Source organism: Dendrobium catenatum, unplaced genomic scaffold (assembly GCF_001605985.2).
Source record: "Dendrobium catenatum unplaced genomic scaffold, ASM160598v2 fragScaff_scaffold_706, whole genome shotgun sequence".
Lineage (NCBI taxonomy): Eukaryota > Viridiplantae > Streptophyta > Magnoliopsida > Asparagales > Orchidaceae > Dendrobium > Dendrobium catenatum.
Genome location: NW_021319168.1, coordinates 554166 through 577566, shown reverse-complemented (window position 1 = coordinate 577566; position 23401 = coordinate 554166). Strand labels below are relative to the sequence as shown.

General features: G+C 36.7%; 2 protein-coding genes across 2 annotated transcripts; one reads left to right on the top strand and one right to left on the bottom strand.

The window, feature by feature from the left end:
• The first annotated feature begins 2546 nt into the window (after positions 1 to 2546).
• On the top strand, positions 2547 to 10127 carry LOC110109720 (ADP,ATP carrier protein ER-ANT1). The gene is made up of 3 exons (XM_020840920.2): positions 2547 to 3005; positions 7944 to 8315; positions 9500 to 10127. Exons 1-3 carry the CDS (start codon positions 2682 to 2684, stop codon positions 9791 to 9793), a joined length of 990 nt encoding a protein of 329 aa, XP_020696579.1. The 5' UTR covers positions 2547 to 2681; the 3' UTR covers positions 9794 to 10127.
• A 1199-nt stretch (positions 10128 to 11326) lies between these two features.
• Positions 11327 to 12906, bottom strand: LOC110109715 (protein NRT1/ PTR FAMILY 3.1). The gene is made up of 2 exons (XM_020840916.2): positions 12320 to 12906; positions 11327 to 12237 (listed from the first exon to the last, which is right to left on the bottom strand). The coding sequence occupies exons 1-2, from the start codon at positions 12904 to 12906 to the stop codon at positions 11337 to 11339; spliced, it is 1488 nt and encodes a 495-aa protein (XP_020696575.1). The 3' UTR covers positions 11327 to 11336.
• Positions 12907 to 23401: the final 10495 nt, after the last annotated feature.

The window sequence follows — 23401 nt, the reverse complement described above, 5'->3', positions numbered from 1 at the left end:
ATATTCAAATGATAACAAGTACACTTGAATTATATTTAAGGGGTGCACTAATCAAACTAGATATATCCTCCTCCTTTCTTGGACATGCTAAGGGACATTCGACGAGCCTCTCGCTTAGCATTCTCTCTCTGTGAGCTATACTTCTATAATGTTTAACCAACATGTAAAACCACCATTTTCTCACTTTTTATCTAGAAATTATTATGTGTGGAGACGGGATGCAAAATTTTATCCGGAGCTAGACCAGCCAGAATGCGCGACATTAGTAGTACTGAGCCGCGGTACCAAGCATTATCGAGCCATGGTACCGAGCAAGGGGTGACGTGGCGCATTCTGGTTGATTTTAGGACGGTGTTTGGCGTCCACAAAGAATAATTAATCCTTTTTTTATCACTAGAAATTAAATTTTCAAAGTTCACTTGAATTATCTATACCAGTATTTCTTAAGCAATATATGGCATAAGCCTCTCCTTTTTATTAAATTAATTTTTTTATGTTAAAATGATAGGAATTGTTGCTAATTTTAACCAATCCTAAATTTGAGAGATGAACATTTTCAACATCATTATGATCAATTTGTTCATGAGAATTTTGATTTATCAACTACATTGGAATCAATGCATCTATAATAATGAGATAAAATTTTAATTTGATAATTTGAGAATTTATCGTTGATGATTTATTTGTCAATGAGGGCGACCTCTTAATCAATCACTAGAGTCTGTCCTAACTTGGACAAGTTGATCAGGCCCTAACCCAAAGGCGAGATTGTCAAGTCCACTTCCAAATCAAGCAAATGGCCAATATCAATGTAAATAAGAGAGATTCTAACAAAAAATGATCATAATACCTACTTCAAAGTCTTAAATAAATATTGATTTTATACATTTTGAACGTCTAAAATAAAGTTGAAACTTAAGGACTACGCAAAATTACAAAATGTTTACCAACTTTAAAAGTTCAAAATATTTGTTCATGGTGTTGCAAATGTGACAACCAATTGCTCCTGGTATGAGCGATGAAATCTAGTACCCTTTGAGTCACAAGAGAAGATAATAAGTTCTCAAACAGAGAGAGAGAGAGAGAGAGAGAGAGAGAGAGAGAGAGAGAGAGAGAGAGAGAGCTGAACTTTTTTTTGAGCTGAACTTTAGAGAGAGAGAGAGAGAGAGGAACATGTTGAGTCTAAGTTACTCAATGAGGGGATAAGAGCTAGATAAACACAAAGATGGTTAGGATATAGAGAAAGTGAAACAACAATTATAATCATTTGATCTATCACCTTCATTGATTGTTGAGATTCATGAAAAAAAATTATCTACTAAAGAGTGTTTTAAGTATATATTATTTTGTCTCAAAAGCTCCATTTTTAATAAATATCATTACAACATATCCAAAACTTGAGACCAACAAAGAGTCCATATGATGAACATAGTTTGGAGAGGAACATGTTGGTCATGACATGAGTGTCTTGAACTTTGGAAAGCAAATAGCCCACTTAAGTTTATCGCCATTAGGACAAACAGTTTTAGCAATTTGGTGGGCTGGATCCATGGGCTTAAGTTCAGGCCCACTTGACAGATTTAAACTAATATTATGAAAGCAATAAATCATTATAGATATCAGAAGTTCATAGATCCAAAAGAAGTATCTCCATTATCATGCCACAATATTATAATGTGTGTTTAGCATATCTAATAATGGTTTAAAGTTGTGGGCTATGTTTTTGTTTGAACAAATTTTAGAAATCAAACATACATTGCAATAAACATAACTGATGTATTGAAGATGGTCGATGATTACGCAATGAAAGACAACATTTGAGGGGAAAAAGAGTTGCGAGACGAGCTACTGACTAAAAAAAATAGTCTTTTTGCTGCAACCAGGGCTTTGTTGGAAATGCTGAAAGGGGGTTGTGTAGGCTAGTCGTGATTGGGAATGCCGGAAAAGCCCGTGAAGTGAAGCCCTAATGCAAAAGCTGAAAGGGAACAAGCTTTAATGTGTCGAGAAGGGGAAATAAGAAGATAAGTGTTTGTAAATGGCTTGAATCAAGTGAGTTTTGAATACAAGCAAAAATGATCATATGAGATATTTCAAATATCTCAAATTTTTACACTTGTTTTTAACTTCAAAGCTAATAAATATACATAGAAAGAGAGTGTGTGTGTGCAATACACTCATTTTTCTATCAAATAAACATCCCCTTAATAAATTTCTAAGATGAAAACAATAAACCAATTCTTTGTTTGGGACAGCTTTTTATTGCTTTATGAAGCAACTTTCTAGTACGAATATTTCAAATTCAAAAAATTTTGCACTAAAAAATTGTTTCATAAAACAGTAAGAAAGCTGTTCCTAACAAAGCCTGCTTTTGGCCATGGGGTTTTTTATGTTTAGAACAATTTTTTAACTAAATAAATGCTGTAAAAAGGTAATAAAACAATGGTATCAAATGAAGCATAAATTTACTATTTAAAAATAAAAATACATTTTTTTTATCATTAAATCATTAAAAAAAAAACCTTATTTAAAAATTCCTTGGCCTTTCTCGCGTTTCTCTGCGCTCCGTTCTCGCTTATCCTCACTTTCTTCCCCAATTACTATAACAATGATCGTCCCCTTCTTCTCGTCCTCATTTCCCGCAATCAACTGGCCGCCTCTTGTTTGAGGAATCACCGGCCCTCATGGTGGCCTCGACTGCGACCGCCGTAGCGGATAGGGCGGCGTCGAACCGGGCGGGAAAGATTGTAGCTTTGAAGCCGACGGAGAAGATGGTGGCGGACTTCATGATGGGTGGTGCTGCCGCGGTAGTGGCGAAGAGCGCGGCGGCACCAGTGGAGAGGGTCAAACTCCTTCTTCAGAATCAAGGGGAGATGCTGAGGAGGGGAAATCTGTCGAGGCCTTACGAAGGAATAGGCAATTGCTTCGTTAGGGTTCTCAGGGAGGAGGGGTTTTTCTCCTTCTGGAGAGGGAACCAGGCCAATGTCATCCGTTATTTACCCACGCAGGTTCTAATTTCTTTATCGTATTGGCTCTTTGCACGATCTTTTCTGCACGTTTAATATCTGAAATTGATCATAGAATTGCCTGGCATTGTATTTTCAACATTAAGAGTATGATTTTGTTACCTCGGCGTATAACTTGATCCCCTTTTTGTAAATTTTTGTACTTGCTATTTGATATTGGTTTATTATCAATTAATGATATGAGCATTACGATCTTCTTTTACCATAACCTAAGGGGAATGTTTGTAATTGCTTTTTGAGCATTGTATAGGTTTACTTGTTATGATTGTGATTCCTCCTGGGAGAAATTTAAGATTAAGTTTGGGTTGAACTACCTATTTGGTGCCTTAATTAAGATGGGAGATGGCACGAAAATGGTTAGTTGTTCCATGTATCCATCTTAAAATATAATGTATACCAAATTGAAGGTGTCCATTAATGGTTCAGGAGGTTCTAAAAACAATCGGTCAAACCAAAATGTAGGCCTAAACTATGTTTGGTGTAAACTACCCGAGCTTAAGCGAGCTTGTTGTATGCTAGTGTTGACTTGTTTTTGAAATTGTTCATGAACTTTGGGCTCGTTCGAACTCAAGCTGACTATGAACTGATTTCGAAAAAAATGAAAATATATAGCTAATGAGCCTAACAATGTATATGTATGCTTAAATTAAATTTATTTCAAACATTATATTAAAAGGGATTTTTATTTGAATTTATTATTTAATTATTGCATTTAATTTAAATATTAGAGTATTTTTTATTTAATAGGTTAATTTTTATTTGTCATTTAAATTGATTTTTTTTTTGTATATATTTCATGATTTATTAGAATTAGGATTTTAAATTCTCAAATTAATAGACCCTAAAAGATTTATATCCTAATAATATAGTGGGAGACAAGTTAGGGGTAATTAATCAATTCTAGCGCTCCAAATACTAACGTGATCGCCAACATGCATACGGTTGGTTTCGGGATTACATACAAATAAATATAGATGAAATGCAGATGTTACTATATGGACCTAAGGCTGGAAGAGCACACATCATATGGCTAAAAGACCTAAGGCTCTCTAAGTTTAGAAAAACTTACCTCACCGGATCAGGTGGTTCCGGCCGTAGCACCCCTGCTTAGAAGAAATAGAGTTAACTGATCTCTTTAGCTTTATCCTTCAATTAGCTCCATCATTCCCTCACAAATAAAGTGAAGGGAGACAGATAGATATATTAGAAATTGATGTATCCACATATAAAAGCTAGCATGAATCGATATGCAAGCAAATAATTAGAGATTAATGAGAATTTAAGTGCATAGCCTTGTTGTTTCTCATCTTGATATTCTTTCTTCCTTAGATTTATTAATACTTTTCAAAATAACCATGCCAACAACTGCTTCACAACTATTGCACATCAATATTACGAAAACATAATAACCAGATGCTCACATAGCTTTGACTTTCCCATGCTATCGTATGTCAGATGAGTCTAAGAAGTGTGCACGGGAAGATAATCGAAACATAGTCATTTTTACAAATATTGTATTAAATGATAAATGTATACACATGTCAAAGAGATAGAAACATGATTACAAGTTATTCAGCATAATTGTTCATTTTCATATTGAATGCCTAGAAAGAATCATAAAAAATTCTCCCATAATTCATTATAAACCCAAACTGTAACAAGTAACCACATATAAAATATTATTTACTCATCATTCCAACTTGATGAATATATTCAATGTGAACTAAGTAACTGAAACCTAATGCAACTTCATTTCTTTAAAGGATTCATATAAAAGATGAAAATAGCCTTTAATATGAGAATATGTCCCTTATGATACCAACATTCGGGAGAGAGAATAGTGGTTGAAGCTTAATACAGCGACAAAGATACATCCAAAAACCATTCAAACTAACATATGAATAATTTCGGCAAACAATTTATCTTAAATTTTGAAATTATTCTTCATTGTATAAAGAACAACATCTAGATTTCAAGAATAAAAGAAATAGAGCAATATCAATATATTCATTTATTCCCATAAGAAATCTATTTCAAATCATTTTCATGAAAACTCTGATTCAAAATATTTCCACAAGAAAATTTGATTTGAAATATTCCCACAAGAAATCCGATTCAAACACTTTCATAAGAAATTTTGCTTCAAGATAAATAGTTACTGATTTCAACAATAAGAAAATTCATCTCCATTTCTTTTCTAAACAATAACACCAATCTTCATCACTTCTTTTGCCATCAAGATGATCAAAAGAAAGAGAAAGAAATATTGTCTATTAAAATAAATAAAACTGAAGAATGCAGTCATCAAACCTCATGAATCCCTAGTATTTGTGTTGAGAAATTTAAAAAAAAAAACTTATCCGAATCAAGATGAAATGATATACATATAATTGTAAATTCTAACAGTTTTTTTTTATCCCAAGCATAACTCTTAGGAAAGAGATTCAATCCATAGAAAACTCATATTAAGAGAAAGAAGCATGAATTGCTTTTGCCTTAGGTAAAAGAGAAATTCCTTAAAAAAAAAAAATTGCATAGATCCCTTTCATTCTTTCGAGAAACAATGGAGAGAAGGAGATTGCTAGAAAGAAAATAAAGTAAGGAAGAGGAAGAAGATCAAGAAGAAGGAGAAGAGGATACCTTGCTTTCTTCCTCTCCAAATCTCACGAGCAAGCTCTCACACTATGCCTCTCTTGCTCTCTAGTTCGGCCGAACAAACAAGCAGGTAAGAGTCCAATGCTAGAGTTTGCCTAAGAAGCCCTCTTTTATGGCCTAATGTTATTTCAAATAATTACCATCATCCCCTTAATCTAATTTCAAATTAATAACTGAGATTTTTACTTGTTTTAAAGAGAATTTGAGGGCCGAATTTAAGACAATCTGAACAAAATAGTTTTTTTTTTTTTTTTTAAGATTTGGATTCAGATTCATTTGGTTAAACCGATTTGATTTAATAAACACTAATTCGATTTAAATTGAGTTGATTCGCATCAAATTGTGTTGATCGAAGCCGACGAGCTTCAAATTATTTCTGATTCGAGCTAATTGATTTCGATTTGATTTAAATTGGGTCGAGTTATATTAAACTGAGTAGATTGAAGCCGACGAACATCAAATCGCATTTGGTTTGAGTCAAATCTGCTTGATTTCGCTCTTTTAAATATATTTAATTAATAATCAAATTGTTTTCTGAAAATTTTTAGCTCGAATCGCATAGAATTGACTCAACGAGGCTCAAATAAATTTATTTGATTATTAATTGCATCAATTTGGGCTTGATTCGACTCAATTTAATAATCGGCAATGACATCAGGGTCAAATCGTCCTCAATTTGAATTAAGTCGAATCTGACTTGACCTCGTCGAATTAACTTTATGTGATCAAATCGACTTTGATTAACTCAAATATGGTTCAATTTAAATTTGACAGTGATCAACGAGGTAATTTAAGTTTACCAAATTCGAGGTCAACACACCTACACCTTTAGAACACAAAATGATTAGTTTGATCTCAAAAAAACTTTTCTAAACTGCAAAATCTTTTGAAACATAATTAAAATGTTGTTAGGCAAACGTCAATGTAGTTACAATTTGAAAGCAAAGTTGATAGAAAGCCATCCCAAATAAACACTAGTTTGATAGTAACCAAGCATTTGAGGACTGGTATCTTTTTACTTGGTTTCATGTGGCTGATTAGTTAATTAATATCCATGTTGGTAGAGAAGGAATGCTGATTTCTTGTGATTCAGTGTATTAATAGGAATTGATTGGTACTTTGGCTGGCTTTCAATTGTTTAGGGATGAAGTGTTGGCTTTAGATGCTATAAGTGGTGAACCGTGTGGAGTTTTTGTGAGCTGAGTGATTATGCTGATAATTGTCATTGTTCACGCCTCGAGTAGGAACTATTTGTATGAGAGGATTGATTTCAATTACATTGATTGCTTGTCACGTTAAAAAACAAATCACTTAAATTCCTATTTATAAAAATAGGATTATAATCTAAAATTCAAAATTAGTTAAGTCTTAAATCGTATTATCTAATTTTAAAATAAAGATAGTCCTATGTCTTAAATTCAATAATATTAAATTTAATTTATAAAATAATCTAAGAATATTAAAATAATCGAGAATAATCGTGATAGATGTCTTATATGTATATAAAAAAACTGTTCATCATTAATGATAAAAAACAACTTGCTAGGGATAAAATTATAATCTTGCTTCAGATTGGTCAATATATATTATAGGCCTACAGCAATGTTGTGGGACATGTGAAAGCTTTGATTTTTAGGACATTGGTTCTTTCATGGCAATGGATCATTTGCATCTCTCTCTTATATTTGGCTTCTTGTCCAAGTCTTATCATAAAATATTTATATTTAAGCATGATCTTACAATAACAAACATCAAGCCTTTATTCCACCGTGAGGCCGGCTACATGAATCCTTTTTCTCCATTGTGTCATATTAAAAGACAAATTCTTTTTTAAATCTAATAAAAAAATATCTTATCTAATATTTTTCTACTAAGTCTTTTTAGGTCTATCTACTTTTCACTCTCCTAATCGGGCCATCGGAAGACCGACGTTTTATATGCCTAAATCATCTAAAGTGACTCTCTCTAATCTTATGTCACTGGAGCTACTCCAATCTTTTCACGTATATACTCATTTTGCATTAAGTTTCTAAGAGTGAAGTCACTCATCCACTCTTCATCACTAAACTTAATTTTATGCTTATCTTTTAATGACCAACACTCTGCGCCATAAAACAATCCAGGTCTCACCACCATATTATAAAATTTCTCTTAAGTTTGAGGGTTACTTTTCTATTACACAACAGGCCCGATGCATTACTCCACTTCAACCATCCAACTTGTATTCTACTTAATCGTGGTCTCACTTAAAAATTATTTCTGCAGGCCTTCAATTTTGCATTTAAGGGTTACTTTCAAACCATCTTTTCATTCTCGAAGGAGAAAGATGGTTATAGTAGATGGTTAGCCGGAAATGTTGCTTCTGGTAGTGCTGCAGGAGCCATAACTTCGCTATTGTTATACCATTTGGATTATGCGAGGACTCGACTTGCCACAGACACACTTGATCGCCAAGCTGGAAGTCAGCGCCAGTTTAAAGGACTTGTAGATGTTTACAGGATGACTCTTTCAAGTGATGGTTTTGTTGGCTTGTATCGGGGCTTTGGGGTGTCAATAATGGGCATCACTCTATATCGTGGACTCTATTTCGGCATCTATGACACCATGAAACCTCTTGTCCTGGTTGGTCCCTTTGAGGTGAGCAATGGACGCCATGTTGTTATTGTTAAATTTCCTGAGAAAATACTTTTTTCTTTGTCTTCTAATTTAGCTCCAAAAAGTGCATCTTTTGTGCTTCATGATTCTGGAAATTCTAGCTATATTTTCCGCATCTAAGGCTTTGTTTGGGACGGCTTTCTTGCTGTTTCTTAAAACGGTTTTCTAGTTAAAAAATTTTAATTTTTTATTAGAAAGCCGCTTTAAGAGCAGGAAGAAAATCATCCCAAACGAAGCCTAAGTTTTGACCCATACATTAATAAATTTCCATCAACCAGTAGACTGTAACTTATTTTAACAGAAGTTTAAATTGAGAACAAAGAAAAGTTTTTGTCCAAAGAAATGACAAAGTCGATGATAGAGTCAAAATGTTTTAGATTTGGTGAGTTAAAAGGGATTAAATTCAACACCTAAAACAATCTAGGACTATATTAGACAAACATACAAATTTTAGAAACCATTTCAATCATTTACTTAGATCATACATTATATAATTTTTTAGCGATGATCTATGTTTCATCCCCTCTAGAACACATCCTGCAATCTTCTAATTCTTGAACGATGATTATTCTGCTACCATTTGCATAAGCTCACATCTATGTCCAGTCTGGTAAAGCCGTCTTCTAACAATGAGACTGATAGGCCGGTTCAACGTAAACCGGCCCAGCCGGCTCAGGTTTACAGGAGGCGGACAAGTTCCGCCTCTCTCGGTTCTTTCCCCCCAAACTAGTGTGCCCATTAGGAGGAAATTAAGGAGAGAGGGTTGGGCAGTTAGGGAGAGAGGGAAATTTTGAATTTTTGGATGTTTGAATTAGGGAATTAATGTATTAATAGTATGATTTGTTTAGGTTTAGGGTTATGCTTGATTGGAGTTGTTCTCTTAGAGTCTCCTTGGTGTCTTGGGCTCTAGATCCACAATCTAGAGATTTGGGAGAGAAGATCCTCCTCTCAAATTGAGGATCAATTGTATCTTGTTTGAAGTTTGTTTGTTTCGATTCTTCTATCACAATCTATCGCTTTTAGTTTGATTTCATCCAGAATTTTTTTGTTTTCTCGCTGTTTTGGGCCAATTATTGTTAGGGTTGCTTGCGAACTCAAATATTTTCTCTTGGATTACTTGCGAACTCAAGTATTTCCTATCAAAGACCTGACTTTTGTTATCACAGGGGAATTTCTTGGCCAGTTTTGTTCTGGGATGGACTGTGACAACTTCAGCTGGTGTCTGTGCCTACCCATTTGATACATTGCGTCGTAGAATGATGATGACTTCAGGACAGCCTTACAAATATCGAAGCACCTTCCATGCCTTCCACCAAATTGTACAACGCGAGGGATTTTTAGTTCTGTTTAGAGGAGTGGGTGCCAATATGCTTTCAGGAATAGCAGGAGCTGGAGTACTTGCAGGTTATGATCTGCTTCATCGTTTCGCCTGCAGACGAGGATACGAATTTGAAAGCTAGATCAAAGCCGGGCTGAAATGAGGGAGTTGGCGAGAAATTATCCCATGCGGAGGCTGGACACAGCTCTACATTCAGAGGCGAATCATGTGCAGCCATGTCAGCTGTACCAAGCCGCGGTATCGAGCGAAGGGGTGACGTGGCGCATTAACAGAATAATTTTTCCTATGAGGCATAGATGAAAACCAAGTTTTATTAATCATGATTAGTTCTATAGTTGCTGGAGCTTGCAAAAGTTGATCTTCTCACAGAGTGCTCATGTAAGTAATTCAAACGACTGTAAATAGCCTTCTTCTGATTTGATTCAGAGTTTGTGATATGTACATATCTATACTCCCATTAATTGTCAATGAAAAGGAAAGATTTATTTACCTAATCAAGTTGTTTGGGGAGGTTTAGGATATTTTTTATTTTTCTTATTTTTGTTTTTAAAAAATATATCTGATTTGTATTTTTGAGCTGTTGCCACCCCAGCCATCGACCACCACGGCTTTCGTCACGACTGGCCACCATTGCCCTACTATGTAATATTCAATAAAAATTAATAACACTTAGTAAATATCAAATATACTTTAATTTTGTATTAAAATATAAATAAAATAAAATAAAAATAAAAACAGAAAGTGATCACCACTGTCCACTGGAAAGCCATTTTCGTTTGGAACGACTTTTTTACTGTTGCTTAAAGTAAATTTTTAATATAAAAATTAAAATAATGGTACTAACATATTGTTTTAAGAAGCAATAAGAAAGCCGTCTCAAACGAAACTTTATTGTGATAGCTATTATGAACTGAATATTGGTTATGGAACTTTCGCTAGAATATGATGTTAATTCACATGTATCAATTGGAATTATAATGCTATTACTGCACTCAAATTGATTATCATTTAATTAATTATTATAATGTAATGATAAAAGAATGAGATATTAAAAAAAATTATAAAGAATAACTTAAAATAAGAAAGCTAAATATAATTATTAAACATTTTTAACAATTTTATGTTTAAAATTCTGAATGTAAATATATTTTAAATGTATTTTATATTAATATTTTTTAAATAAACTAGTTCAAGAACTAATAAGTCGAGTCATACTGGCTCATTAGCTCATGAGTCAGCTCGACTAACTTAAATCCCACTGCAAATTCTTTGCTGATGATAACTTGTGCTCTTTTTGCTACTCTTAGGTCATCTCCAACCGAACTCCAAACCCATGAATGACGTCGTCGCGAGTTCCAACTGAACGGCAAAACTTCAGCTATTTGATTGCGGGTGAACAGTGCGACGCCAATATTGGCATTGCACTGTTCACCTACGCTATTTTCTATCTCTACCAGATTTGCAGAAGAAACGCGTGAAAATAGAGAAAGACCGTTACCTTCTCAGAAATGCTACATTTTAGAGTCAGAAAATGAGATTTTCGGTTGGAAACATACATTTCTGTTACAGATCTTCTCAATGATGCAGTTAAAAAAAAAATCTCTTAATACAAATGAATTAAAAAAATCAAAATCAAAAGAGAGAGTATGCAATCACAATTTCCTCTATACAACAGAGGGGTGCAGATGAGGTTTATGTTTATCTTCTTCTTCATCTTCATCTTCAAGCTCGGGCTGCGCAGCACCCTTCTCCTCCACATCCTCCTCCTCCACTTCAATTCTCTTTGAGACATAACAGTTCGCACAAACAATGAAGTACACCAAGTTGAATACTTGCATCCCAACCACCAACCAGTAGTAGTAATCCAATCTCCCATTGTTGATATCGTTCTGCAGCCAGCTCCCCTGTTTCGACCTCTTCGTCAAGTCGCTCACCATCGTCACCAGAAATGTTCCTCCATAGTGCCCCAGTGATATCGAGAGCCAGAAGAGCGCCGCCGCTATACTCCTCATGCTCTCCGGCGACTGCTCGTATAAGAACTCAATCAGCCCCACCGAAGCGAAGCCGTCGCCCACGCCGTGCACCACGAACTGCGGCACCAGCCAGAACGCGCTGATGTGGCCGGCGGCGCGGCGCCGGCGGTTCTCCACGAGGGCGGCTGCGACATTGGAGAAGACAGAGATGGCCAGGCCGATGCCGATTCGGCGGAGCCGGGAGATGCCTTCTTGACGCCCGGTGAGGCGGCGGGCAAGGGGAATGATCACGCGATCATAGACGGAGAGGGTGAGGAGCATGGCGGCGGAGGAGAAGATGAAGAGGCTTGCCGGTGGAATGCTGAAGCCGCCGGCGAGCTGGCGGTCCATTGACTTGGCCTGGACTAACCCAAAGGTGTAATTGTTGGAGGTGGCGGTGGAGATGAAGATGCCGGCCGACCATATTGGGAGGATTCCCATTATGGATTTCAGCTCCTCCACTCTGTGGACGGTCGAAAGACGCCATAGCAGGGGACGATTGGTGTTCTCGTCCATGTCTCCCTCAACGACGATCGCCGCCCGGTCCAAAAACCTGCATTTTTCATGATTAATTTCAGCTTCCAAATTCGTATTAACAAATAGATCGATCGAGCGAGCGAGCTGTAATTAATTACTTGAATTGCTTTGTGTGGGATAGTCTGCCGACGGTTGAAATATCGGCGTCCAGCTCCCTGTTCTGGTACAGAACACTGCCATCAGTGGGCACAACGAGCTTCCTCTTCCTCAAGGCGGCGGCCACCACTTGGGCCACTCGGGTCATCGGACTCCCGTTGGGCTTCCGACGTATGTAAAGTGGGTACCCGACGACGAAGACGATGATGGAGATGAACATGGCGAAGGTGGGGATTCCAAACCCGATCCCCCACCCGACATTGTCCTGTACATAAACCACCACCGTCATGGCGAGGATCACCGACACTCCGATGCAGAAGAAGTAGATGTTGAAGAAGCTCGGCTGTTCCTTGGACGACCCTTTGGCCTGAGATTTCCGACCCGATCCGTCCTGTTCTTCCAACTGCTCCGCTCCGAACGCCACCACGCATGGCCGTGTTCCGCCCGACCCGATTGCCGTCAGGAGGAGGGAAAAGTAGAATACTGCTTGCTGCCATGTCGAAGCTTCCTGGCAGGAGGAGGAAGAATCGGGAGAACATGCCGGCGGCCGGAGCGACGGTAGAATTGCCGAGATTGTCACACCCAGCATTCCCTGCATTTATTTAATTAATCACAATATTATAAAGCTATCAAGAAGAAAACAACTTTTTGTAAAGCTACTGTAAAAGCATGCTCCTAGTACTGAAACCTACCAACTGATAAAGAGTAGCTCCGACGGCGATGGTCCAAAACCGGCCGGCATAAGAGTCTGCGATGAGGGCGCCGACAATGGGTGTTAAGCTCGCCGTTCCGGCGAAGTTGTTGAGAGTGTTGGTGGCCTGAATCAAGGGAACATGCAGCTCATTCCTAAGATAAGTCACCATATTTGCGTAGAATCCGGCGGTGGCAAACCGATCACATACTTCATTTGCTGCATCAAATCACATAAATACTCTATCAACACATAATCACTCCATATATTCGAAACTTTAAGCTCTGAAAGATAAAAAAAAGTGATGTAGAGCTTCAAAAGAGTTTTTATCATTCAAATGCCTCAAAAACCATACATTCTAACTATTTAAGGGAGCAAATAGAAGACTCTAGACTAAAGGAGATAAACTAGTCCCTAAGCATAAGATAGGCTAAATCTGAAAGATCAAAAAAAGGCTCACATAATATGAAAGGCATAGTCTTCAGACCACCGAGCTTCTTCTTCTTCTCCTTTCTTCCACAGTCGGCCATTATCAATTCTTGCTGTATTAATTCAGCTTACAGAACTGTCTGTGTTGAGCTTCATTGGGCAACAGAGGCTAATTATATATATAGAGAGAAAGAGGGAGAGTTGATTTGGCTTCATTTGCTACAACTTTTTTTTTTAATATTTTTGTAACGTAAATGATAATTTCATATAAAAATATATGCCAATATAGTAAGAATTGAATGGATAATGCCCCAAACTTCTGTATTTCTCAAATGGTCAGTGAGGAAAAGACAAAAAAAGTGGTAGAATCATTCTATTTAGTTTACCACAAAGCAAATAATTCTTCTCTCAAAAGCATTACGTGAAAATCACTTCTGGAGTCAAGCTTGACCGAATGCCTTAACCAATAAAAGGAGTAATTGCAATTATGGAAACATTCTGTTCATGCTGGAGAGCAATGTTTGGAAGCTTCCACAACAGCTTAGGATGCAAAAAAGCTGATTTTTCTAACTTGTCAAAGATGTTTGGTTTTATTATAAGGTGATTTGATGTGATTTAGGCTTCATTTGGGACGGCTTTTTTATTACTTCTTAACGCAGCTTTTTAGTAGAAAAATTAAAATTTTGATGTGACTCAAGAAGCAGTAAGAAAGCCGTCCCAAACAAAGTCTCAAATGAATTAGATAAGAATTAGTTATGAGATGATTATTGATTTGGAAGTGTGAGCATAGTAGATTCTTTTTTAATCTCATTGAAGATAAAACATAAAATTTCCAAAAAAATTTATTTTGGGTATTTGGGTAGCTGATAATAAGAGGAGGATTAAGTATTGATGGTTGTTTGATTTCTCCCTATATATGGAGAGTGACCAAACTGACGATGAATCATCGCTGGCGAACTTGTGATCTATCGCTCAAAGGTTAATGATGATGTATGCACAATTTTTTCAATCAATTGATCTCCCCTTATATCAGAAGAATGACCAAGCCGATTTCCAATCATTGTGAAGTACTTTCATTCTATGTCGATTGTCACCTAATTAATGGCTAGCAAAGATTGACGCTTGCGCTCAACAACAATCGTACGGTCCCCTTTATTTTGATGTAGTTTGTTTACATTTGTGTCATTCCTTTCTACCATATATGCATGTGTATCCATGTCCACATTGAAGCGGCTAGGGGTGCATGTAAATAAGTTGAGCCAATCTAGAATCACGCCTAAGTTGAGCTTGATTAATTAATCGAATTTAAATTTGAATTTAATTCTACGAGTTTGAATTGTTTAACAAAAACTTAATTATTCAGAACAAATTAAAAATAAAATTATTATGATTCAAGTTATTATTATAAAAAAGTAAAAAAAAAAAAAGAATGAAAGATTAGAGGATAAATAATAAAAAATCACTTAGTTTTAATTTATTAGTTGAACCAAAACTTGTACACTTTGTCTTATGTGTTAACTTAAATTTTAATTAGTTTGCATTAATAAATTCTAATAAATGACTTTTTTAGATAAAAATTTTCAAATTATTCTCCAATATTAGTGAATTAGTAGGCCATTGGGTTACTTTGTTTAATTAGTTTGTTAAAATTCATTCCATGATTTAAGTTTGGTTTGGTATGGCTTTTTTAATGCTCTTAAAGCAACTTTCTAGTTTTAAAATGAAGTAAGAAAGTCATCCCAAACGAAGCCTTAGTGCTCAAAATTACTTTTCTCATATATAATTTTCTTAGAAATTTTTAGCATTATCATTAATTTTATATAACTATATTTTCTTATTAATTAATGGAATTTTTTTTGTCAATGGTAAAATTAGCATAAACCAATATTAAGGAGGTTATAGATTAGTTAATTTTTGTATGTTGAATACTATAACAATGTTATGTTGATGATTATTGCCATTTTATCATTTTGATGCTCATATACATCTAGGCATTCTTTAAATGTTTCTTACACTTCATAGGTGCAAAAATTTATAGAGATCTTTCCATTTCACATGAACTTAAGCATTCATTGATCCAGGTTCATCGGGTCAACCCGAAACCCGACCCGTTTTGAAATCGGGTCGGGTCAAACCCAAAATTTCCGGGTCAGGTTCGAGTCGGGTTTTCGTGTCGTGTCAAATATTGACACTCTAATTTAGATATAATATAATAATAATTTGTGTCACCACTAAAGAATTTACCTACACAATTATTGCAAAATTTTCATTTCATAATTTATGCTACTATATATTATAAGAGAGTGGTCTCATATTAAATGCTAGCCTTTCATTTTATTTGATTTCATGATTTTAATTCTAGTCATACATCATTCACTATTAATTTTATATACTTATTATTACTAACAAGCCCATTGCCTAAGTTAAGGAGCTATAGGGATTCCTAAACTTTTTTGTTACTATGAGAATATTTATTATTGCCAAACCCTTTGATTTAAACAATAACTATTCATCTCTTTAATTCTCATTTACTTTGAAAGCCAAAGGAGATGAAAAGCTACATAAACTCTTCACATTTTAATGCCAAAATAATTTCAATGATTTTTCTTCTCCACCATTACATACATCCTCTAACACCTCACTTGTCTAAGGCTTCATTTGAGACACTTTTCTTATTGCTTTTTAAATCAACTTTCTAGCACAAAAACTTCTAGTTTAAAAATTTTTATGTTATAAATCTCTTTTAAAAAGTAGTAAAAAAAATGTTTCAAATGAAGCCTAAATCTTGGCATCCAATTTTGTTTATTTTTTATTACTGTGATGATATTTAGGTTTTGTTTGGGACGGCTTTCTTACCGCTTCTTCAAGCAGCTTTATAGTACAAAAATTAAATTAAATTTTTGTACTAAAAAGTTGCTTAAAAAAAACGGTAAGAAAGTCATTCGAAACAAAACCTTAACTCCCACGTGTTAGGAAAAATTCTTCGTCTCCCTAATTTGCATTTCCTTTCACATTCGAAATATAAAAGAAATGGAAAGCTTCTACAATATCTAAAAGGTAAAAGCTTCCCAAAGATTTTAATCTTTGTTAGACAGAGTGGCCAAGTTTGAAAAACTGAACTTGTCCAAATCAGGAAATCACTCTGATAAGCCCAAGAAGGCTAAGGCCCCGGATACTAGAAGGGGTGATGCCGACTCTACATTTTTCTCCTGAACCAACAAAGAAAAATAGATGATTTATAATGTAGATAAGGGCAAGCAACCAATGCAGTATGAAGAAAAGCCCAAACAGGCTTACAATCCTAACCCCCAACCGAAGCTGATACTTGGGGGAATGATAAGACACGAACTTATCAAGGTGGTGGAGAATGCCTGAGACAGGCAATATGAACTAGTGATAGAATATTCCAATCCCTTAAGGATAAAATGAATAATGAATATTCATTCAAGAGGGAGAGTTTTGCCAAATTATTTCAATAAGTGTTGAGAGAAGGTTTAGAACTGCCTGAATGTAAGAGGTCCGAAGAGTTAAAGCACACTAGTGACCCAAATTATTATCCATACCATCGGATACTTAGCCATCCTATTGAAGATTGCTACATCTTCAAGGATTGACTTGAAAGAAAATGTCAAAAGGGGGAACTCATATTATATGACAATATGCTATCTCAACCTAGAAAAGAATCAATTCGAGTAGTTATGACTTCTTCTATACCCCTGATTAAAGAAAGAAGAAAAGAAAAGGAGCCAACTCAAGAAGAGAAATGGGAGACTGCGGTCTCCAAGAAGACTGTGAAAAAGTTAAAACATCTTAAAAGAGTTCCAAGTATGAAATAGAAATCTCCTACGGAGCTAGTGTTAGATTTGAAAGCATTGCCTATGACACGAGCTTCTACTTCTAAACAATTCCCCAACCAAGCTGGCACTTCGAAGTCTGGAAGGGTGAAATCATCCAAGAAGAAGACCAAGCTGAAGAAACCCAAGGAGAAAAAGACTGCAACTTAGAGACTTATCAACAGTTTGATGAATATTATCAGACTGTGTGGCGACCTATCAAGCTCACTGACTTCATGTCAGAGCTTAAAATAGATGAAGCGGAAGAAGGTGATGAGAATTCTCTTCCAACTAAAATATGTCGGGTTATCTCAGTAACACCAAGTACCTCGATAAAAGAAGAATACACTGAAGAAGTACCCTCTAAATCCTATATGATGGTGTTGCCAATGGATTACAGTTCGGAGGAATACTTGTACTTTCCAGAGGAAGACGAATCAGACCCTAGCATAGCATGTTGGATGGGACATGTAAACCTGGGTGGTGACTCTGAATCAACAAATGAATCTCTATACATAATAATGGCCGACTCTGAAGAGAATGTGCAACTAAATGAGTCTGAGTTAGAAGAGATTGCACAAGTATAGTTGAGGAGTGGTAAGATACTACCGCCTCCACCGAAGAAAGGGGTCTCCAATAAAGATAAGGAGAAAGAAATTATTATCAATGATGATATTATTTCTGAAGATCCTAAGAAAAAAATACTTTTAACAAATGTAATAGATTATAATATTTTATCCCATCTAAGGAAGATACCTGCACAACTCAGCATATACGATGCCTTGGTAATATCTAAAGACCTTCTGAAGACTCTAATTCAGGCACTCAAAGATCCTGAAAGATATAAGGTATATTTTGCTGAACGTAATTTGACTGATATGAGGCATATTTTACTGAACGTAATTTGACTGAGGTTCTACAAGCTCGTAACGAGCCATTCATCACCTTCTCCGAAGAAGATATGATGCTTGGGACTACAGACCGTAATCTTCCTCTATATGTTATTGCAGAGAGTGATAAGTTGATCATCAGTCGAATCCTGATCGATCCCAGATCCTCCATAAATCTGTTAAGCTTGACAGCACTGAGATCCCTTTACCATAATGTGGAACACCTCGGGCCAGATAAGCTGATGGTGCATGGTTTCAACAAAAAAGGGAAGAAAACTCTTGGATTATTTATGCTCCCTCTTATATTTGGAGAGCTCCACATAGAAGCTAAATTTCATGTTATTGATGCAGATACTTCATTCAAGGCGCTACTAGGTCATCCCTGGTTGCATGAATATGGTGTTATCCCTTCAACATTACACCAGTGTATGAAATATCTCAGAGGTAAAGAAGAATTCAAGATCTTTGGGGACATTCAATCCTTCACGGTTCATGAAGCAACAGTTTATGAAGATGCATAGTACTTTATGCCAAAGAAGAAAAAGTCTTCGAGCTCTCTCGAGGCTAAAGCATCAAACTCAAAGACTGCGAAGCGACCTGAATGGGATGGTGAGAAAAAGCAGGTGGGGAGAAAGAAGGAAATGCCAACTCTTCCCAAGGCACCAACCATTTCCAAAGAAAAAAAATATGCACCTCATCTAGAGAGTGATTTAGATGAAGAGGATATAACCCCTATGAAATCTCGAAGAGTATGCCAGTCCACGGATGAATGGAGTAGGGAGGTTAAATTTTTAAATGATGATTATGATTACGACTCTATCTACATGAATACAATGTAGGATATATTCTTTAGAAGAATATATAGCCTATCAATTTCAGATAGCGTACTCGAAGTCACCCGTGTTCCCTTGCAACACTTCAAAGAAATCATTCCGTGTGAGGTGCATAAAATTGAAGAACTCATCACCCTCTATCTTCCTCCCCTTAAAAATGGGACTGTGCCAGGGAATGTACTATATTATGTTGGAGTTTGGAAAGAAGAGAATAATGATTGGTGTTGCATGCTCCTTGATTCCGAAGAATTCTTACGAGGCTACATAGGTTCAATACAAAAAATATTCATAGAATGCTACGAAAGCAAATTAATATTCTTACCACCAAATGACAACTTCATAAAAGCTTGGGCCTTTGGTATGGAAGGAATTCATATCCATTGTGACAAAAGGATATAGCTGCATATAAAGGTATCATATTCATCAAGAAAAATTCCTCCAAAAAGATACTTGCCAGGCATTCACGTACGAAGTTGATGATTATGATGATCAACCCATAGAGGCCGAGCCTGCACCAGAAGAACTTGAAGATGGTGGACAAAAAGCCACTATGGATGAGCTAAAAGAGGTCAACTTGGGAACTGAGGAAGTCCCTCGCACAACCTTCATTAGTTCATTCCTACTCAAAGAGCAAATAGAAGAAATAAAAGAACTTCTCTGTGAATTCAGGGACTACTTTGTCTGGACATATGCTGAGATGCCTAGCTTATCCACTGACGTAGTAGTTCACATATTAGCAATCAAATAGGATGTAGCACCCATCTAGCAAGCTCCAAGGAGAATGAGGTTGGAGATTGAAGAATATGTGATTGCTGAAACAAAGATGCTTATAGAGGCAGGCTTTATCCAAGAAGAGGAATATGCTGATTGGATTGCCCTATGAAGAAGAAGAATGGACAGATCGTGTCTGTATTGACTTTTGGGACCTCAACAAAGCATGTCTAAAAGATGACTTTCCGCTCCATGTATCTGAACTCTTAGTGGACAATATGTCCAACTACGACATGTTCTTATTTATGAATTTATCTTTAGGATACAATCAAATCAAGATGGCACCCAAGGATGAAAAGCATACATCGTTCAGGACGCCCATTGGCATATTCTACTATACAGTCATACCCTTTGGCCTGAAGAATAATGGAGCCACCTACTAGCGGGCAATGACTCACATATTTGATGATTTAATACATCAGAAGGTCGAGTGCTATGTAGATGACCTTATTATTAAAAGCCTTGTCTGAATAGATCACTTAAAGATTTCAGAGTGTATTTGAGAGAATCAGAAAATATAACTTAAAGATGAACCCCCTCAAATGCGCCTTCGGGGTATCCTCTAGCAAATTCTTAGGGTATGTTATTCATCATTGAGGAATCGAGATTGACCCTAATAATATTAAGGCAATCACGGAGATGCCACCACCAAGGAACCTTCGACAGCTTCGCTCGCTACAAGGAGAACCGACTTTCATTCGACGATTCATATCGAATCTATCGGGTAGGTGCCAACCATTCTCCAAATTAATGAATAAAAATGTCAGTTTCAAGTGGGACACAGATTGTCAGGAAGCATTTGATAGCATCAAAAGATATTTGTTGAACCCACTCATTCTCGCAGCGCCAATTTCGGGGAAATCTCTTATATTATATATAGCAGCACTAGAAGAGTCCCTTGGAGCATTATTAGCCCAGAATAATGATGAAGGAAAAGAGAATGCGCTCTACTACATCAGTCGGAGGTTGATTGGAACAAAAAGTTATTATTCTCTTATTAAAAAGCATTATTTATTATTGATTTTTGTAGTTAAAAAACTTCGTCACTACATGCTGTCTCATAGAATCACATTGATTTCAAAGATCGATCCGCTAAAGTTCTTAATGACAAGACTAGCGTTGATATGTCATCTAGCCAGGTGGGCAGTACTATTACTGCAGTTTGATATCACATATATGGCACAAAAGGCTGTGAAAGGACAAGCCTTGATATATTTTCTTGTTGCACATCATATCCCAGCAGACTCTTCACTCAATGATGATCTGCCCAATGAATAAATCATGCAGATCGAGGAGAATGAAAAGTTACCATTCTAAGAAATGTATTTTGATGGGGCATCATCAATTAAACTTGCCCGACCTCCAAAAATTGCAAGAGCCTGAGCTGGCATCGGTCTTATTCTCATACCACCTAAAGGAAGCATAATGAGATTTTCATTCAGTTTGACTGTACCTTGGGCCAACAATGAAGCTGAATATGAAGCTTTAATAGTAGGGTTGGAGATTGTGATTGACATCAAAATTTAAAATCTTCAAATCTTCGGCGACTCTCAACTTGTGATAAATCAAGTCTTGGGCATTTACAAGATTTGCAAGGTTGAGTTGGCTCATTATCACCGACGGACCCTTGAGCTCCTGAAGCAGATGCCGAATGTTAAAATAGTTTAAATTCCTCGAGTACAGAATGAAAAAGCAGATTTCCTGGCCAAATTGGCTAAGGAAATGACAAACACCATTGAGGAAAAATCTATATTCATCGGAGTTTATAACCGTCGAGTCTTAGAGCCAGCAATCTTACAATTCCCACAGGCAGAGGGAATACCAGATTCAAGCCAGCAGGATACAACCCTGGTTGATCCTGAACCTCATAAACAAATCATTATTAAAAATCAACCAGAGGAACGTCATGTAGTCAAGAGATGTAAAACTAACAGATGCTCAGAGTCGTGGTTACATTGCTTGGAAATTGAGAAAGGAGATGATTGGAGGCAATCCTTCATTGACTATTTTAATGAAAGCAAACTCCTGACGGATAAATCCCTAGCTACACAAATTAGAAAAAGAGCATTGTGATATGCATTTGTCAATGACACATTGTACAGACAAGTTTTTGATCAAATGTGGCTAAGGTGCCTAGGGACCATGGAAGCTGATAAAGTGGTAGCAGAAGTCCACGAAGGACTTTATAGAGCACATCAGCCAAGTCCTAAAATGGCCATTAAAATCAAGAGAATGGGTTACTATTACTTGACCATGGTGAGAGATTGTATCGACCACGCTAAGAGGTGACACGAATGTCAAATCCACGGTGATGTTATACGTCAGCCTCCAAATCCGCTGCACCCAACAGTAGCATCCTGGCCATTTGAATGTTGGAGTACATATATAATCAGAATGATAGACCCGCCGTCTTCAGCAAGACACAGCTTTATTCTGGAAGTAAAAGACCACTTCTCCAAGTGGGCAGAGGCTGCTATATTAAGAGAGGTCACATCCGAGCATGTGATTAATTTTTTTACCCATAATATTGTCTACAGATTTGGTGTGCCACATCACGTAATCTCAGATAATGGTACAACATTCAAAAGTATAAAAATCTATAAATTTATTGATCATCATAAAATCGATTGGCAGTACTCATCTATATACAACCCAAGGGCAAATAGCCTTGCAAAGGCCTTCAATAAGATGTTGGTAAAATTGTTAAAAAAGATCCTTACTAAGAACAAAAGAGAGTGACACACAAAGATGGCAGAAGTGTTATGGGTATACCGTACAACCTACAAGATGCCAACCAAAGCCACTCCTTATTCGCTAGTGTTCAGAGTTGAAGCAATATTGACACTAGAAGTTGAATTACCATCACTCTGGGTAGCAATCCAGAATGAACTCACTCAAGAGCAGAATGCTCGTTTAAGAATATAGGAGCTCGATGCACTCGATGAAGTCAAGTTACGAGATCAATAAAACTTAGAAATCTATCGAGGAAGAATGGAAAAATCCTTTGATCGTATGGTGTGTGCTCGGGCATTTCTCGAAGGGGAATTGGTCCTGTTGCTGAGAAGACCAATCATCCCACACCGAGAAATTGGTGGCAAATTCATATCTAATGGGGAAGGTGTAATATCAAAAAAAATATGCTCCAGGATCGTCCAGGACGATCTGGATCGTCCTGGGACGATCAGTGAAAATTCTGCTCCAGAATGTGCCCAGATTTGCTCCAGGTGATTTTCTGTACGCATCGTCCAGGCCGATTGAGGACATCGTCCAGGCCGATTGGCACTGTAGAAAATGTCGGCCTGAGAATAGTTCTGGGAACCGTCCAGGACGATCCAGATTGGCCTGATCGTCCTGGGACGATCTGGCGATCGGCCGGGCCGATCTGAAGATTATAAAGCTGATTTCAAGTCATTTTGAGGAGAGAGAAAATCATTAAAAACGAAAATATCAGCCGAGGAGAGAGAAAGTCGCGGGATTTTGGAGAAAAGTTGATTTTCGGACGACGCGGAGCCGTTTTCGTCCGAAGAGACTGTTCAGGAATTTGTTGTACGCAAGGTAAGGCACATTCCGCCTTTCTCAATTTTCAGAACCGTCGTGTTTGGCGGTGTTTTCTGTCCGGATTTCATTTCCGTTAATG

Bases quoted from the DNA above. Each gene is read 5' to 3' on its own strand.
- LOC110109720 (XM_020840920.2), top strand. From the start codon at position 2,682: ATGGTGGCCTCGACTGCGACCGCCGTAGCGGATAGGGCGGCGTCGAAC. The intron at 3,006-7,943 runs GTTCTAATTTCT...TTATTTCTGCAG, and splicing joins TCCGTTATTTACCCACGCAG to GCCTTCAATTTTGCATTTAA. The intron at 8,316-9,499 runs GTGAGCAATGGA...TTGTTATCACAG, and splicing joins TCCTGGTTGGTCCCTTTGAG to GGGAATTTCTTGGCCAGTTT.
- LOC110109715 (XM_020840916.2), bottom strand. From the start codon at position 12,906: ATGCTGGGTGTGACAATCTCGGCAATTCTACCGTCGCTCCGGCCGCCG. The intron at 12,238-12,319 runs GTAATTAATTAC...TGAAAAATGCAG, and splicing joins TCCCACACAAAGCAATTCAA to GTTTTTGGACCGGGCGGCGA.